The sequence below is a fragment of the Toxorhynchites rutilus genome, chromosome 3 (assembly GCF_029784135.1).
Source record: "Toxorhynchites rutilus septentrionalis strain SRP chromosome 3, ASM2978413v1, whole genome shotgun sequence".
In the NCBI taxonomy this organism is placed as follows: Eukaryota; Metazoa; Arthropoda; class Insecta; order Diptera; family Culicidae; genus Toxorhynchites; species Toxorhynchites rutilus.
Genome location: NC_073746.1, coordinates 60,475,387 through 60,494,276, shown reverse-complemented (window position 1 = coordinate 60,494,276; position 18,890 = coordinate 60,475,387). Strand labels below are relative to the sequence as shown.

At 38.3% G+C, this 18,890-nt stretch overlaps 2 protein-coding genes across 2 annotated transcripts in view; one reads left to right on the top strand and one right to left on the bottom strand.

Annotated features, from left to right (window-relative positions):
* Positions 1-4,016: 4,016 nt before the first annotated feature.
* On the top strand, positions 4,017-7,679 carry LOC129777741 (uncharacterized). The gene is made up of 6 exons (XM_055784200.1): positions 4,017-4,176; positions 4,252-4,372; positions 4,462-4,668; positions 6,756-6,881; positions 6,951-7,061; positions 7,129-7,679. Exons 1-6 carry the CDS (start codon positions 4,143-4,145, stop codon positions 7,580-7,582), a joined length of 1,053 nt encoding a protein of 350 aa, XP_055640175.1. The 5' UTR covers positions 4,017-4,142; the 3' UTR covers positions 7,583-7,679.
* A 4,153-nt stretch (positions 7,680-11,832) lies between these two features.
* The window catches only part of LOC129777714 (abhydrolase domain-containing protein 2), a 57,029-nt gene continuing 49,971 nt past the window's right edge, over positions 11,833-18,890 (bottom strand). The window contains exons 4-6 of the mRNA XM_055784152.1: positions 17,909-18,089; positions 17,494-17,843; positions 11,833-17,405 (exon numbers count right to left, since the gene is read on the bottom strand). Coding sequence (XP_055640127.1) covers positions 17,221-17,405; positions 17,494-17,843; positions 17,909-18,089 — 716 coding nt within the window. The 3' untranslated portion in view covers positions 11,833-17,220. The remainder of the gene's footprint in view (positions 17,406-17,493; positions 17,844-17,908; positions 18,090-18,890) is intronic.

The window sequence follows — 18,890 nt, the reverse complement described above, 5'->3', positions numbered from 1 at the left end:
ATCACGTCAAATGGGATATATTTATTCGTTGTATCTTGTCTAAATTTGTTATTTGCTATTTATCTAGAGTCGTTATTGAAATTTTCTATTACGTACGAAAAGGCAGTAAGAAACACATAGCGTTCCGCATAATGAAGCTTGGTTCTGGTTGGGGTGGCATATTTTTCCGGGGCCAAGGCCACAAAAGGGACCGTCTCAAGTGATAAGGGTACATATGCTTAATAAACATAACACTGTGAGTCGTCATCCAGTGGTAGCCGATTTTGCCCCCAAACTACAAAGTGATTTTGAATGAAATTGCTGGAATTAAATAAAATATAGAATATGTGACCAGTCGTGTCCAAACTGATGATTTGTCGAAAATATAAGGTCGGATAAACTAAATTTCACGAGAAATTTCTTCACACATTGCGGACCGCTCACGAGTTTTCTTGTGTTTCTCGTTCCGTCTATTACGAATGGATCACGAAATAACTTGTGTTTTCTACACGTGCGGTCCTTACGTGCGGTCCTTAATATGTTAAAAACGATGCACGCTGAATCACATCCGAAAGGTTACCGGGGGAGTATATGTTTATTATTTTAAACATTTGACTAGCTTCATATGTTTTATGAATACAGTGGTGGAGAAGTATCAATTGGTTTCTAGTTAAATTATCGAAATTTATACACCGGTTCATTTCACCACCCCTGTTCATTTTAACACCATTTCCCGTAATATAGTGATATTCATTCGCAGCGATTTTTTTGACCGTAGTACAATTTCAATATTGTTGAATCTATTAAAATTTGGCTTCAAAATGACATTTGGATCTGAATATGGTTGAAGAAGATCGGTTTTGGGATATTGGAATAAATCCGTCGTATAAGTCACGTGCTTCCATATCTATTGCGGACGCTACACGATCCATCCAACGTTTCATCCAACGTTGGACTCAAACATTTGACTCGATGAATCGTCAAATGTTGTGACGAATGTGCTGCTACACGGTGAAGTGAATGTTCGATTCAATGCAATCGGTCCAAACAATCGGCGAGTATTTAGATCGAATGTTTATTGTTTTTATTTACCATCAAAAACGTTATTATCAACATTATTAAAATGCAATATTTCGCCGAATATTTTGAACATTAAGAATCAATTTCATAGTTCCTTCATCTAAAACTTGTAAACAATCCAATCTGTCAAAGATAGATTCGGACGAATCGTGTAGCGGTGTATCGAATGTCATCGAGTGTCGAATCAACGAATGACAAAAAACCTTTGACTCGTGTCACTTGCGTTGGAAGGTAATCCACAACGAAGGGATTACCTTCCAACGCGAATATTCGACACTCGACATTGGAGGTTCGTAGCTCGTCAGTCGACTACACGATGCGTCGAATCATCGAGCGTCCAGCATTCGAGGGTGTTCGTAGCATCGTGTAGCGCTGGCTTCTTACGCACGCAGAGTACTCAACAACTCGAACGAGTGTGGCTGAAGCGAATATAAAATTGCTACTTGCGTGTATGCTTGAAACACTTTCATTCGATGGGTAGATGCTGATTGGATAAAGTGACCAGATGGTCAGAGGTCAAACGCGGGACACAAAAAACAAATCGTTATGTATATACGTTATGTGAACATAAACCATAGTTTAGCGAGTCTAAACTGATCAGTATTATTTCTTTCTGAGTATCGGCATTCAGTTGTGATTTTTCGGTGGTTTAGATTTTGTTTACGCCCGAAAATCACTCGCTCAATCAGAGCATTTACGCCTGGTGAGCACGATTCAAATTCTACAATTTTCTTCAAATCACCGAATGGAATGCTCGAAAATTCCAATTAATTTTTCATCGATTTTAGTGTTAACGTATGCATTCAAAAAAAATGGACTAATTTCGGATGGCGATGAAAGATAATTTATAGGAACAAATTTTCTTTAAATCTTACGTTTATTAAGTCTACAACAAAAATGATTCAAGGCTGTTGATTCGCTGCAGCAGCACTGTCAAGCAACTTGATGATTTTTCCATACTGCAAGCTCCACCCCACAGCGAAAAAGTTGGGTATCCTGAGGCAATTTGTGTCCGCCAGATATAACCGATCTGGTATTTACAATATCATCTTTTCGGCTCAAGGAGCGAGCCGGGAGATCAAAGCAATCGGCCAAACGGTGAAGAAGAATCTGGCCAAAATGGACATTTTTATGCGGAAGCGTCAGACGAGACCGGCCTATCTGAGCAGCAGGCAATCACCCAGAAGGAGTAGCTTGAGGTGCTGGTGAAAAACTTCTTTCCGGCGAAAGAAGTGAAAAACTTCTTTTCGTGCTCATAATGAAAGACGAGACGTACTTGACGCTAGAATTCAACGAATGGCAATGACCGGGTACTTTACGTTTCCCAGGTAAGCGATGATGTCGAATATATCGTTCACATCAAGTTCTCGAAGAAGGTCCTTCTCTGACAGATGTGAAGGGAATGTCCAAGTCGCTCTTCTTTCGAGTCGTATGGTGAACGGGGAGATATATAGTACGAAGTGCTTGCCGGAGTTGAGAAGGTGATCTGGTGTTTATGCCGAACCTGAGATCAGCCCATTATGCCAAAAGATCACTGGAGGATGGATCGGCAGGAGATAAACATTGTCGCGAAGACCACCAACCTTCCCAACATTCCCCAGCTGCACCCTATAGAAAACTTTTGGGCGAATGTCCAAAATAGAGAGACAGACGACCACCAAAGCCACGAAAGGGTAAAATAACACGCCGATATATATCTTTTCATCGGCCATGGTTCAGGTTCCGGCCAACTTCCGTAAGACCGCCCAGCGCTTCATTTACGATACTTCATCAAACAACTCTGCCTCTTCCTGTCGAGTATACACTAGTTCTTTCGGCTTATTTGAAACGATAAGCCCTGACCGAGCTAGGAGACCAAAGATGAACTTTTCGTACGACTCACATTGGTCCCAGCGGATCAATAGGGGACTTTTATAAAAATCATTTTCCATTTTTTTTTGCTGTCGCTTCCAGTTGAAACTCTCTAAACAAAAATCCCAATGTCGGTGCGATGAAACCAGCTCAACGTATTAATCATTGGATGCATTAGAAGCGCTCTTGAACAGTCTGCCAAATCAAAGTTTTTTTGAGGTTCATCCATTTAAGAAAATCAACATCATCAAATTGTGATATTGAAATATATTGATATCGCGGGACATTTTCGTTTCTTTTGCCAAATGCGGAACGTTTCGCGGGACGGAATCTTACGCGGGACGGAATCTTACGCGGGACATTTTGTTGAAATGCGGTTTCTTCAATCGGGACGTCTGGTCAGTTTATGATTGGAGCTTCTGGGTTTCGTGACTATTTCATTTCAAGTTTGTTTGATTGGTAAATAATGACGAATATTAAAATAAAATAATGACTCATCCAAGTTGTACGATTTTTTTTTTTTTATCTGTATTATAGTGATTTTCAACTCATTAGGCTGGTTCGTCACTTTTACTTCCATTTTTGGAAGAATGTCGGGAGTGAGAATTGAACTCGTGACCTTTAGCGTGAGAGGCATGGATGTTACCACTACGCCAGATCGCCTCCACACAAAAGTTGTACGATATCATGTATCAATGGTTAGGATTGTTTTCTATGCTTTGGTAATTTCAATCATTTTCAGGTTTTGTATTATCTATCCACGTGAAAGAACCTGTAAGTAACGAGATTTAAAATAGTGGAAAAAAAATTGTAAAATTGTATTGTTAGTTCGAAAAGTAATAGAAATGTAACGTAAAAAAATCAGAAATAAAATACCAATAAAAAAGCAAATTTGAAAAATCGAAAATAAATCATCGAATTCAAATTATCGAGGTACACGCGCGAAACTAAAACAATCACCAAATCATGTTGTCGTTCAGTTCATCCTAGTGTCGTTGCCATAGCAATGCAATTCCTCCTGTGTATATCGGCTTAAATTGAGACTGTGTTTAAATACACAGCGATTACGAACAACTTGTATGAGTGATGCTTTGTTTCTGATTTTACTCTATCGCACTCAGCAGAACAGAAACGAGTGAATATACCCAGTTCATCTTCAGGTCTGGATCGAGCGGTACCGTTAGTTTTAGTCAGGATAGTGTTTTCATCCGACGTCGGGTTGATGCTAGAAAATGACTGCCAGAGATGAACAAATAAATGAAAAAGGTAATTTGTAGAAACGTACAAGTTATGAATCACTTTCCGATTCTGAACTTTCTTTTCGTGTGAGTTGATTCGTAGATACAGAATCGGGGTACCTTGAAAACCTACTCAACGACGCAGCTACGATTCCGATCGATGCAGATGTTGATGGCTATACGATAGAACAACCGCCCTGGTATGACGCAGCCAAGTTTAAACGGTACGGAATGGGATTTTATTACTGTAGTTATGGGATAGCTGTGTTGCTTTCGTTTTTTTTCACCACCGATCATTATAACGATGTTTCAGCGGCCAACAGTTTGCTCTTTCCAATCGAGCCGGAATAGTGACGGCAGCGTTGTGCGGATTAATCGCAGTTCTAGCTATTCCATCCATCCTCGATGTACTGAATTTTACCAAGAGATCATCGACGCCGAGAACGGCCTACAAGCGGTACATTTTGACAATTCTCCACACTCTGAATTGGTACAAAGAAGACATGAGACCTGGCACTAAGTGAGTTTTAATGATTAGTTTAATTATTGTGTCACCTAGCTTCGCACTACCTATGTCTTGTCCAGGTGTGTGCACATGATACAGCGAAAATGAAACTTGTAATTAAATGAATGCTCAGGGTAGTCATGTGGATAAAAGTTAAACAGTATGAACTCATCAACTTCCCTTCCACAGTTCCATCAAAATACGCATCCCATTGAACACTGTATGCAAACCCTTAGGCGTCAGGTTACCTGTTTAAAACAGACGATGTTCAGCGTTATACTTAGCATGCGATATCAATAATAGAAATTCAAATGATAATTTTTGACGATATGATACATATATTAAATGCAATATTTATATAGTCAATCGGACTTTGAATTTCAACTATATATCTTATATATTACTAGCTGACCCGACGAACTTCGTCCCGCCCAAAATGGATTTTTGTTATCAATACATTCAAACATTATTACAAACATAATTGAGGGGCTTAGAATGAAAGGGGTGTAAGTGATTTGATCGATTTCTCTACATCGACTCTCTCAATGATTTATCGTGTGTTAATCAGAAGTTATTTATATTTTTCAATGTCCGGTATCCGGCCGGATAAAGTTCACTATCCCGAATCCAGTCGGATAGTTACCGGATATCCGTGTCTTCTCTAGCCAGAAATATGCCTTATAAGTATTCAGAAAACGTCGAGTAATAATGAATTCAAAATGCAAAAGTCGATCTAATCGTGAAATCCGATCGAGTTGAAAACAATCGAATTCCGGAATTTGAGTGATAGTTGGATATTGTTACCATAAACATGGTGATCTGAAACATTTATTTGCTTTTATTTGCATGGCGGATGAAGAATGTACAAAGTAGTCTCCTAAAGATTTCACCAACGATATGATCTGAAGCGTAGGCGAATATCCAATATATTAACGATCAAATACTGATGTTGGCGGACAATCATTTACAAATATCAACAACGCAGACATTTACATTGACAATCGTTGGGATGTACCAGATTCGCCTCAGCCGAGTAAAACATTCGATGTTCATATTAATGTTGAGTTCTGCAGTTCGATGAAAAGCAATACGACTGTGTGTCAACTTCAGAATACCGATGTGAATACTCCTCGATTGCACGACAACGACGAAGTAATGCGCTACCAAATCTGCCGGCACATCACCTCCAATGAAGTTGTCTAAAGTATCCCTGGTTTCTTAATTTATGAACTGACCCAAAAGTTATATATTTAGCAAAAAAGTTCACTATAAATAGTATATTCACTATAACTAATTTATAAGACAGAACAACGTTTGTCGGGTCAGCTAGTCTATATTAAGAAAAAATAGATCGCCATATTTATTGCCAAGCGAAAAATTCGAAAACTTGAGCCACTTTATTTTGTTGTGTTCGTTTCGGTCCATAAATAAATGTTACGGTTAGAAAAAATCGTATTTTTTTGAAAGCTCTGAAGTAAATGGGAATAATCATAAAATTTAATTCCGATATGTTCTATAATTACTTCGTAATAAGCATTGTTCTACCATTCGACATTTGCGCTAACGAAATTGATCATTGTTCGAAAGTGGAAATGGATTTTCATGTGGAATAATGCACTTCTATGTCATTATCTATATAAATAAAAATAGATCGCCAAATGTGTTGCTAAGCGTAAAACTCGAGAAACGAATCGAGTTTTGGTAGAAATACTAGGAAATTCATAGGAAAAGGAAATTGGAAATTTAAATTATAAAATCAACCAATGAAGAGTTCTGCGATTGAATCCATGAACGTTCGCTTAGTAAGAAAACGTTAACGTTCGTAAATGTTCATATGATTTGGCATCAATTTTGGGCGTTACAATGTTCGCCGAGTCAGCTAGTCTATTAATATTATTGTACTAAGTTGCATTCGACAATTGAACACTATCAGGGATGAACCAGGCTATAGCTAAAAATCTCTCTTCTGGAAAAAAATAGACTCAACACCAGAAAATATATGAATCAAAGAATACTAAATATCGGGGAGGATATCCAAACATTTTCCTTACAATTTCCACTTATAACAAAATATTATATTATTAATGAATCTCTGATTTCAGAGCTTGGAAATCGCTGGCGTACGTACGACGAATCCATGTGACGAGTGGCAAGCAGGCCCACGCGGCCAATGCGAAGATGCTAGTTTCCCAGAAGGACGTAGCCATTACTCAGTTTGGTTTCGTAGGGTACGTTTCTCGGCGGAATTTCATTTCAGCAACAGTAATAAAACCACGGCTCTACTGTCTCTTCCTCAGATATGTCGTCCTTGGCTATCAAAAACTTGGCATACAGTACGACGAAGAAGGCATGGAAGGATTTGTTCATTTTTGGAGAACCATTGGTTACATGCTGGGGTTGGAAGATCGGTACTTAATTTATTTTCTGCTACAGAAACTAGAATACCTTCAATGGTTTTCGCTTTCCAAACATTAGATTTAATCTGTGCACGGCCGACATGGACTCGTCGAGGCGTAGATTGGTCCTCGTAAATGACCAAATCATACGACCTTCGCTGCAGTTCCCTAGCGATGACTTCGTTCGCATGACCAATGCTATGATCGATGGACTGTGGTGCTTGAGCACTATGCTCGACTACCATGCATTCATGTTTCTCACCAGGCGACTTTCGAATCTACCCGGGCACTACTACTGGGATACCGAGCCACGGGATGGCGCTCAGCCGATTTTTAAAGAATTTAATTGGTACAGCCGGGTTATGTTGTACTTCTTGATGGTGGTACACGAGGTGCTGTTGAATATAACCGTGTTCCGGTGGTACTTCAACTGGCAGTTCAAATTTAACACTGAAGTTGTCAATGAGTACTTCCCGTGGCTGGCGATTATCAAGTTTGGAGTGAAAGACGCATATGTAAGGATTGTTTATTGATGATAACCAGATGAGGTTTCTGTGGGGGTTCTTATTAGATGCTAAATGTATTATTTTGATTGTTTTTAAATTGTTATTAATTTTTGTTTGCACTGCACTGTGTCTCATGTCTCTTATTCTTATCAGATATCACAAAGTTCATAACACATAATCCACTTTCTATATTTTGACGTATATATTAAGCTGTCAAAAAAGCCCTGCGGTATTTTTTTTTGAATTTTCATTTGTTCATAAAATAAGTTACAATTATCTGTTTTAAGTCAAATATGCGCCGTTTTGTTCGATGACTTGTTCCCAACGAGATGCCAACTTCATAATACCCCTGTTATAGAAGCTCGCTTTCTTATTGGCAAAAAAACTCGGATAGCCAATTTTCACAGGCCTCTTTTGTGGCTAACTTCTGACTACCTTGTAACCGTTGGTTCAAAAGCGCAATTTGAGCTCCACCCAAATTCACAGAAAGGTAAGAAAAATAAATTAAATTTATTCCAAGCCGCCGGTTACTGGATGATTTTTAGATATACACAAATGGTTGGAGTCCTGGGTAAATAATACCCACCGCGACACACTATCCAGTTGGCCTACCGTCATCGAACGGGGTAGCCAACTAGGCAAAGAAAAAACTTATTTTTTTCCCCGCACATTAGCTGAAAAAAAAGAAAAGCTCGGTGAATGAGCAGTGCCGGCAAACGACTGAGACCGCTTAAGGAAGTAAGAAGTGCGCGACGGAAAGTTAAATTTGAAATTAGTAAAAGATTGATTTTGTGAATAGAGGTGGTGGAGGAAAAGCGATAGAAGAGATGTAAGGTTAGTTGGAAATTGAAAATGGGAATAAAGGTAGTAACGTTTAGTTCCGTTTCACAGAAGATAGGATCGTAGAACAAAGGATAAGAAAACTAGGAAGAGGAGAGAAGAAAAATCTGGAAAAAAGGTAATGTGGTATGGTCTTTCCGGAATATCTAGCCCAGATACTAATACGCTGGACAGGCCCGTCCAGCGGGCTTTTTTTACGTATAACGTGATTCACAGCTCGACAAGCTGATCAGCTTTACCAGCCATTTTAAGCGAAGACGACAATCCGTATACGCCATCGCGAATTGGCGTCAAAGAGACTGTGAAGAGCGGAAATTCCCCGAGGAAGTTGCACAGAGCAGCTGAAATATTCACAGTGCTAGATCACTGATCAAGAGAAAGAAAGAATTCACCCCCAAGTACCGCAAGTATATCATGCATGAAAAACTGTGACGTCACATACAGTATAAATATGGAAACGATAGGTAGGAGAGTTTAGGGACAAATGAAAAGGAAATAGAGAATAGAAAGAATAAAGAAAGAAGAAACGTTGTACATAAAACAGATAATCGTGCTCCTTTACGACCACTATCCCTTCGCTATTATCGTCCTTCGGACTCTAAAGGAGTCTTCCGCCCTCGTCCTCAATCGGTCGGAAGAGATGGGTCAGCACTGCACAACCTTTGAGCGCATTCAGTGAGGGGGCTTAGCAGGTGGCCTCAATAGGTGCGGGATGGTCCCCTGGAGTTGCGAAAAACACGAAGGAACTTCTGTTTGTGAAAAGAGGGTTTTGAAGGTAGCCGGCTAGGGAATAAGCGACCCTGAGAACCCTATCCCCGAATCCTAAGAGTTACAACCTAGCTCGTTCGCCATGGATAAAAACAGGTGGTAGTCACTTGGTGCAAGGTCCGGACTATACGGCGGATGCAAAAGAACCTCCCATCCGAGCTCCCGGAGCTTCTGGCGCGTCACCAAAGAAGTGTGTGGCCTGGCGTTGTCCTGATGGTAGACAATGCGGCCTCTGTTTATCAAAGATGGCCTCTTCTTCATGAGTGCTACCTTCAAGCGGTCCCGTTATTGGCAGTACAGGTCCGAATTGAGCGTTTGGCCATAGGGAAGCAGCTCATAATAGATTATTCCTTGACAATCCCACCAAACACACAGCAAAACCTTCCTGGCCGTTCATGAGGGCTTGGCCACCGTCTGAGCCGCTTCAGCGGCTTCGACCACGACCGTTTGCGCTTCACGTTGTCGTAAGTGACCCACTTTTCATCGCCAGTCACCATCCGCTTCAGAAACGGGTCGATTTTGTTGCGATTCAGCAGCGATTCACATGCGTCGATACGGTCAAAGATGTTTTTTTGCGTCAACGTGTGTGGCACCCATACATCGAGCTTCTTTGTGAATCCAAGCTTCTTCAAATGGTTAATAACGGTTTGATGACTTATCCCCAGCTTTTGGCCGATGCTACGGCTGCTACTATGCCGATCTTTCTCGGCTAATTCAGCGATTTTGTCGCAATTTTCGACGACAGGCCTTCCGGAGCGTGGCGCATCTTAGACGACCTCTACACCAGAACGAAAACGTTGAAACCATCGTTGTGCGGTGGAAATGGAAACTGTATCGGGTCCATAAATTGCACAAATTTTATTGGCAGCTTGAGATGCATTTTTGCCTTTGTCATAGTAGTACTGTAAAATATGTCGGATTTTCTCTTTATTTTGCTCCATATTTGCGACACTATAACTCACGAACGACTTAACCAAACAAAACACTGTCAAGGACTATATTATAGCGCGCAAAAATACCTTTCCAACAAGCTATAGTATGTCTCGATACAATGAATACAACTAGAACTACGCGCTTACAACGACACCTCGCAGAAATACCGCAGGACTTTTTTGACAGCCTAATATATGATTTCAAAAGCAATGTTTAGGCTATTGGAACAAGTTTTCGGGTAAACAATTTACAAGTACATAACCAATATAGAAAATTTTTGACATAGTTCTACGTCAAAAAAGTGTAACATGAACGATAGGATGTGATAAAATTGATACATTTGTATCAACAGTCCAGAGTATTTCAAAAGCCAAATATGATTCACCACAAACAATAGTTTGGAACAATGGACGCATTAGTTCATACCCACGACAAAACGTACATAAAGATGAATTTTTTGAATTTGTTTTTGCTGATAAATTTTCTTCCAAAATTCCTGTTATGAACAATCAGTTACGTTCATAACAGGAATTTTGGAAGAAAATTTATCAGCAAAAACAAATTCAAAAAATTCATCTTTATGTACGTTTTGTCGTGGGTATGAACTAATGCGTCCATTGTTCCAAACTATTGTTTTTGTTCTGCATCTTAAATGGCACTAACGTTTCTAGAGGAACTTCGCCGTCTCATCGTAGTATTAGTTGCGACATTTTTATCAAAACTTATTTGAGATTTCTATGTAAGATAACACGTTCGGAGGGTTGGCGGACTTCAGAACAACGTCTATCTTCAAGTGGTTCATCTCCTCCAGCGACTTCTTTGTGTAATGGGCGGTGGTCAGGTCCGACCAAAACATCACATTTTCGTCCGGACGATATTTTTTAATGAAAGAGGTAACTCAGGCACTTTGTACTGTAAATGTTCCCGTTCACTGTAAGTCCCGAACGGAAAAAGAGCGACTTTGATATCCTCTTTTCGCTGATTGTTGCGAACGAAGCACCATCTTTGGGAACTTGGTGTGGCAGATGTTCTTCACGTCGGAACTTACCTCCTTGGTGGGGGACGTAAAATTTCCTCCGTCTTTTGCTTTAGCTGCAGTTTACGATCATATACCATTGTCGGACGACCGGAACCAGGGATTGAAGGGATATTGCGCATTTCAAAACGAGTGATTTTTGTTCGTTTCGAGTACTTTGACTTTGCTTTATCTACGAACCAAAAAATTTTACATTTCTCTACGAGTACACTGAAAATATTAACTTGAAAATGATACATAATACTAAACCCAATTCTATTTGAGTTCGAATTTTCTCGAAACGAGCTAATCGTTTCGAAATGCGCAATGCCACCCCAGGTTTCCATTCAATGCTCTCATCGTTTCCAGAAGTATATTATAGATATTATAAATAACGGGACGGACGTACCCGACGGGATTAAAGTACTTGACGATGTACACTTTCTTCGCAACGAGATGGAACTGGAGCGCGGTTGCTTCACTGTTTTTGCCATAACTTACGCAGTTCAACTGAGCGCTGTCAAATTTTGTTTAACCCATAAGATGTCCAAGACTAAATATGCCAATACAACACAATATTTCAGCTATTGTGGGTGTAAAGTAAGAGAATATCACCAGAAAAACATAGCAGGGTGTATAGGTTTCCTATAATTTCATGGGAAATATTTTTTCCCATGGACCATAAAAGTGAATAAACGAAGAGTTAGGTTTATTACATCGGTATTTGATTTATTGCTTTGTATTTTAAAAAAACATAATAAAAATTATCACAAAAGTAAAATAAATGGTTAGTTATGGTATCCTACGAAACAATTTCGTTTACTTGTGAAGCACAAGTGGACATTGCACATAACACATTTATTATGTGGTCAGTGATAAGTCAGACCTTAAAAAAAAATTCAAAAGTTAAAAATTCATGGGAAACTATGATTGACGATGCACAAGTGTTCTCATCCGTTCATCATCAGCTAGTTCAACTTTCGGCGGAAAAAATTATAAAGAAATAGATTGTGATATGCCTCAGAAAAAAATCGATCCTTTTCCTACACAAATACTTTTCAGTTTTACTTGTTATCGCCGTGTGCACATTTCTCTACCTCTCTCAACGCCTATCTTAGCATATAACCTCTTAAAAGCAGAAAACCGTCTACAGTTTGTTTTGTTACGTCTCGCGTTATGCGTTTTAATTTTATTTCTTCATCAATTTGTTACATCCCTGCGTTTTAAAACCTTTTATTCTCATGTTGAGTTTTTACAAAAATAATACTAATCTCCAACATTTCGTAACCTATCGTTTTCATCACGTTGCGTACCCTCCCGTAAATGCAAATGCATTTTGATTATGTTTGTGTGATTACCACCGTATCAACGTATTTGGAATGTGAAAAATCTCACGCTTTGCTGCTGCTTGATATTTCTTTAACTACACTGATGAACTTGGTATACAAACATCGAGCTTCAACTGTACTCTGCTATGTTATGTTTTGTTTTCTTTAATCTAAACAGGTTGTAAACTGTTATCCAAACATATATTGATCTGTTTTTTTCCGTCTTGTTGTTTCATGCTAGTTTGATAAAAAGGCTTATTTCTCAATCCAAACTGGGTTGGATCTTTTGAGCTATATTTATTTAGACACGTAATGGCTGGGATGATTGTGCCCGCCACTTAGGAATATATCTGACCAGTTACTCGTTTGCGTAAGGGTCTTGTTGGTAAACATTGCGGAAACAATTCGCGAATACGAATTTTATAAGTGGATATTAGAACAATATTGTTCCTTGAGTACATGGCTACCAAAAAACAAACCGATCTTTATAGGTGCTTTAAACTGCCGAAATAGATATGTTAGAAGCGATACATTATAGTAACTGTAGGTTGAAGATACGTTGGCGAAAAACGGTGTGCGCGCACAAAGTACATACAGTATTTTATCGTGTTAACACATTAAGGACCGTAAAGAAATCTGTAAGACATACGCCTGGGACAGCACGTTTTGACTTGTGTGAAATTAGCGGATGAAAGTTTTTGTTGCGTGCAAGTTTCTGTTCAACTTCTTGCTGGATTTGATGAATAATGAATTATTTCAGATGAAATAAATTGATTGTTTAACAAGTAACAACCTTCAAAATCATGCTCATTAGATCGAGAATTGAAACATTCATCTTTCCACATAATTCTTTTTTTTATCGTGACAGAGAAAAGTTAAAGACTGAAACGTGAGCCTTGGTCAATATAGGAAAATATACAGAATTTTGAAAATCAAAAAAAGTTGTTCGAATAGAGTTATCGAAGTTATTCGATAGAGAAATATTTTACCTATCTTTCAGCCACAATTTTATTGATCGGAAAAGGGTCTGAAAAAAGTTATAGGCCAAGTTGTTTGAAAGAAATTAATTATTTTAAAGAAAATTGAAAAAAATATTTGAAAGGACCGAAAACAAATTCTCGCGATAGTACTTATTCGATATAGAATAATTTTATCTATCTTGAATCAAATTTCCATTGGTCGGAAAAGGGTATGAAACAAGTTATTGGCCAAAACGTTCACGAGTTGTACGGGGGAAAGGGTCTGGCTGGGTAAGGAAGTAAAAAGTGCCTCCAAACTAAATCACCAGCTCTGTGGAAAATATTGTATAGAAATTTTGACTATTTTCCGAATCTCTATGTAATTCACCATAGAATATATGGTGAAAAACGTACCTTTCAATTTTTAGCACGCCATTCTCAATAGCATTAAGATAAAAAATTTTTGAGCATTTAGAGATTCAGTACTACTCTAATTCGTATTGAAATGTGTTCCTATGGCTTTTATAGATATTTGTAATTTTTTTCAGAATTTTCTAAGAATGTTGCACGGTACAAAAAATATATATTCCCAACTTTAGATTTTTTTTAGAATTTTAAAACTCAGTACAGGTAAACTTCGATATAACGTACATTTCACTTTCAAAATTGTACGTTGTATAGAATTGTACGTTATATCGAAGCATAATAAAGTACTCACAAACGTAGTCTAGAATACATTATTGTGTTGCTGTTTTAGTAAAGTCAATGAATAACTTCAATCAGAAGACGAAGCCAGCCTTTCTCATGATGTTTCCCTTCGTACTGTTGATTAAAGCTTGATTCATTTAGAATCCGGAATCACAAAACCAGCTGTATTTCAGAATTGATTGAAGGCACAAAACTTGTTTTAGCATCACAATACGGATAATTCATTGTTCTATCAGAAAAAAAAATATTGGATTTTTTTCCTCTACACTTTGGAAATTTGTACGTTATATCGAGGTAAAATGTACGTTATATCGAGGGTACGTTATAACGAGGGTGCGTTATATCGATGTTTCCCTGTACTGTTTTTATTTATGTTTAAATATGTTCGTATGTGTTTTCTGATATTTGTGTTTTATTTTCATAAAACTTCGAGAACTATGCGGTACGAAAATATTGAATAAGTCTAAAAAATCTTTTTAATTCCTTTTTTTTATTCTCCTGAACTCTATAAAAAAGTTCTCCAAACATTATCATCAGCCCTCTGGAAAATGTTTTATAGGGTACCGAACTAGGAAATAAGATTGCGCCGGCAAGTGATCATTCTATCCTGGATTCCTCGAGTCGAGAAAGACGCACCACGCTAGATATGGGGTACAGACTAGGGGGGCGTTGCTGATTAACGGTCAGCTGCATCCCAGTAGGAAGTATCCCGTGTCGGGCACACGTACAGAGCATTGAAGACTGCAACATCCCAATTATGAGAACACTTGTAATACTAACTTCGAGCCAACCGCGAGTAATCGGTTACATATTACTAACATAGATGTAAGCAAACATTGTCGAAATATTGAACTCCCGGCCCCGTTAGGCTGACGCCATATGAGCCTTAAAAAAATATATATTTTGGATAAAAAAAATAGGAAATAAGATAATTCTCCTATATGGTTTACTATAAGAGCTTTAGTGAAAAAATGAGTTTTTCTTTTTTTCCCATTCTCAATAGGCTTGTGAATGAAAATTTGAGAAAATACTCAAAGTACATCTACTATGGTGTACCGCGACAAAGTATAACAAAATTCTATCCCCCGCGTAAGAAAATCCAGGGTACATAGAATTTATTGGAGTTTCAAAACTGTTTTTCGATGATTATTTATTGAACTATTCATCATCAAATACGAATTCGAAATTTTTCGTTCAAACAATAATATATCTTTACTAAATGGTCCTACAATAACATTAATTGGATTTGCTATCTTTGAAAAAACAGAAAGAAATCGATTTCTCATTTCTTGCCGCTATTTTTGTCCATTATGTATTATGTTTTTATTTTTGGCATCTACACACTCCGAGATACAAATTTCTTTGTGAAATATTCCGTGTAAATCCATGTAAATTATGCTTTAAAGTGAATTATATCCCATCTTCATGCGATGATATTTCTCAATTTTAAAGCATTTCAAAAATCGCCTTTAAATTTCCACTCCGCACTTCGTTCCTTCAATTTTTACTGTTTGTGAAAAAGTTCTATTTCCATTTTCCTCAAATTTATTAATTTCCCTCCTACAACTTGTATACATTTTGGCCCATAACTTTTCTCAGACTTTTTTTCGGCCAACGAAAATTTGGCTGAAGATGGATAAAAATATTCTCTATCCAATGGCTATTACCTCAAAAATGTTTTGGGTCCTTTCAAATAACTTTTCTTAATTTTCATTAAATTAAATCATTTCTACCATACAAGTTGTATTGGTTTTGGCCTATAACTTTTCTTAGACCCTTTTCTGACCTATGGAAATTTTGCTGAAGATAGATAAAAACATTCTATATCGAATAAGTACTATCTCGAGAATGTGTTTTGGGTCCAATCCAATCACTTTTTTCAATTTTCTTTGAAATAATTAATTTCTCCCATACTACTTGGCCTATAACTTTTCTCAGACCCTTTTCCGATTAATGAAATTGTGGCTGGAAAATAGGTAAAATATTTCTCTATCGAATAACTTCGATAACTCTATTCGAACAACTTTTTTTGATTTTCAAAATTTTGTATATTTTGCTGTATTGACCAATGCTCACGTTTCAGTCTATAACTTCAAGAAAAAAATAATTATGTGGAAAGATGAATTCTATCTAATGAGCATGATTGTGAAGATGTTACTTGATAAACAATCAATTTAAATAATTCGTTATCCATGAAACCCAGCAAGACATTATACATAACCTTCCACGCAACAAAAACTTTTATCTGCTAATTTCACACAGGTCCGTAAAGAAGGAACGCGAAAACGAGAAAACTCGTGAGCGGTCCGTAAAGTGTTAAGATTCATAATTAAGAATCTGATTCCACGATACATAGTCTATTTTTTGACCGATAATGTAAGAAGTGTTTATTAATTGAAATGTACTCGTATTCCAAGACATAATTCTTGTGGAATAAGTAAGTGCTGAATGTTGTCGAAATATGTGTAACATACGAGACTGTTTAGAAGCATTATCAACAAACCAACTGGCGGTGGTAAAATTTGTTACTAAACGTTGTATTTTTTTTTATTCATAAAAATTAACATCGTCGTCAAGCTATGATTATAAATCACATTTATCACAATTAAAATTTTCACAATTCCTGCTCGCGCACTGTTGAATCTAATGATGGTTTCTATACTCTAAATACTCTATAAGAAACTCATGTAATCGATAATTGGTATCTGAGGAATTGTTTCCGTATGAAACAAAACTAAGGTTCAACTCGAACCATCGAGCTTAGAATATCTCGTTAGATTTAATTGTGCTTTCGAGAGTGTCAAAGCCACCCACGTACATTCCCTTCGTCGTCAATGACTGTGCGTTACTAAAAGTTGTCGCCATGAATCCAAACGCACAAACGTTTGATCATTTCTCAACCGATGGCGTTGTAGCTGCTGCCGTCGAGGTACCTGAGCCGAATTCCGATTTGCGTCGGAAAACCGTAGACATCAGCAGCTTGAACAGCGTAACGAAAATACCTCGCAACGAAGGAGCTGAAGGTATCGCTGTCAACCAGTACTTAAACCAGTTGATAAGCCAGTTGCTAGAGTAGCAGTCGTTGACCGTTGGCGGAGGGAATGTTAGCGAATCTTAGATTACGGTGGCAGTTTTCTTTGCCACCAGCATATCGTTGTGCGCCATCACAATGCCTCCGATGAGTGCTACCAGAGCCCGATCCAACCAGGTCACGGGATTAGGATAAAGCAGACCACCTTCGTAGAAGCCCAGGTGGCCTCCGTTGGCGAGTTCGATATACAGAGACTGGTTACTGGTGGCTGAAAAAATCAAAATTGATATTTGTTGTGAATCTTGTATGAACCATTAGTGACGATTCTATCCTGCGGAAATTATCCAAACACTTACTTGCAAACTCCTTGATGGAATGCAGTAACGTCTCCGGCACCAGCGGATCATCCCTTGCGTTCACAAACACCATCGGTCGCTTGATGTTCGTCAGGTAGTGTAACGAACTGCTCCAGCTGTACATATCCTTGACGGTTTTGAAGTTATGCACCCTCCGAGTGTAGGCCTCATCTAGTTCGGGCAAAGTGGCCGCTGTCGCAATTTCTCGTTCGTTCAGTTGGTGGCGCTGCTTGACGTCATCCGATAGTAGTACGTGTCGGTGCTTCATGATAATACTTTTCACGTTCTCGGTCAGAACGTACAGGTAGAACCGGTGGAAGTTTTGCCATTTGAGTAACCACTGGGTAGCTCTGAAATTGAAGAAAAAACATTATATGTAGCAAGATCGATTGTACAACTCGATGACATTACGTACACTACTGCATTGTAGCCCTGACAAATGGAAATTCCGCCGATGATATTCTTCTGTCGGGGTGCTTCTCCTAGATATTTGGAGATGAGGTTGCCGCCCAGTGAGAAACCGACCGACACGACGTTAGTCGCTGGATACTTCTTCAACAGATTGTTGATCATGGCCGAGTAGTCGTCGGTGTGACCTGAAGGATGAAAAATACACAATCTTCAATGTGTGAAGTGAAATTGGTATACGATAATGTGAAAAGGATTGTAGTTTTTCTGGAATCACCCCTATTTGACACTTATTGGTCATTGCAATCCAGACACAGTGCCACTATGGGAGATTTTCATACAAGCAAGTAGCAATTTTCCGTCTTCATAAGGGTGGTGCCTTTGAGAATGCATCAATGCATTAAACTGACGTTATGGCGAAGCAGACGTTAAGGTTGTGCACCAAAAAATTATTTGGGAATACCAAGCATCTTGAATGTCTTACTGGAATGTTATAAGTTATTTGGGTTCGCGTGCCAGTCGCAAAACTGCCTTCAACTAGGACTGCATTTGCGCTAATATTGATCATAATGAAGCATTGCTACTGTTTTCGAGGTTGTTATTAACAAAAAGAGTTTATATTTCTTGTTTAGTCATCAAGAAAGTAAATGTTCTGGAATTTTGTATGTGATAAGGTTTCGCTTACCAGTAGCAAAACTTCCTCCACTAAGGGTGACAGCTGCGCTTCTCTCGAGCATGAGAAAGTAATGCAACTCTTTTCGAGACCAGTAATATTAACAGAAGCGTTTCTTTTGAGAATAGCGCAAAATGATGAGAAATGTTTATATTGCTAGTAGTTTCAAGCCACCAATGTATGGCTCTGTATGCATGCTATGGTGAACGCTTGTTTGGCGCTTGGTTTACGCTTAGTTTGTACGAACGATATCTAGAGGTGCGATTCCTTTGAGGCAATACTAAATAACATGTAGCATGATATTTGATACTTGCAA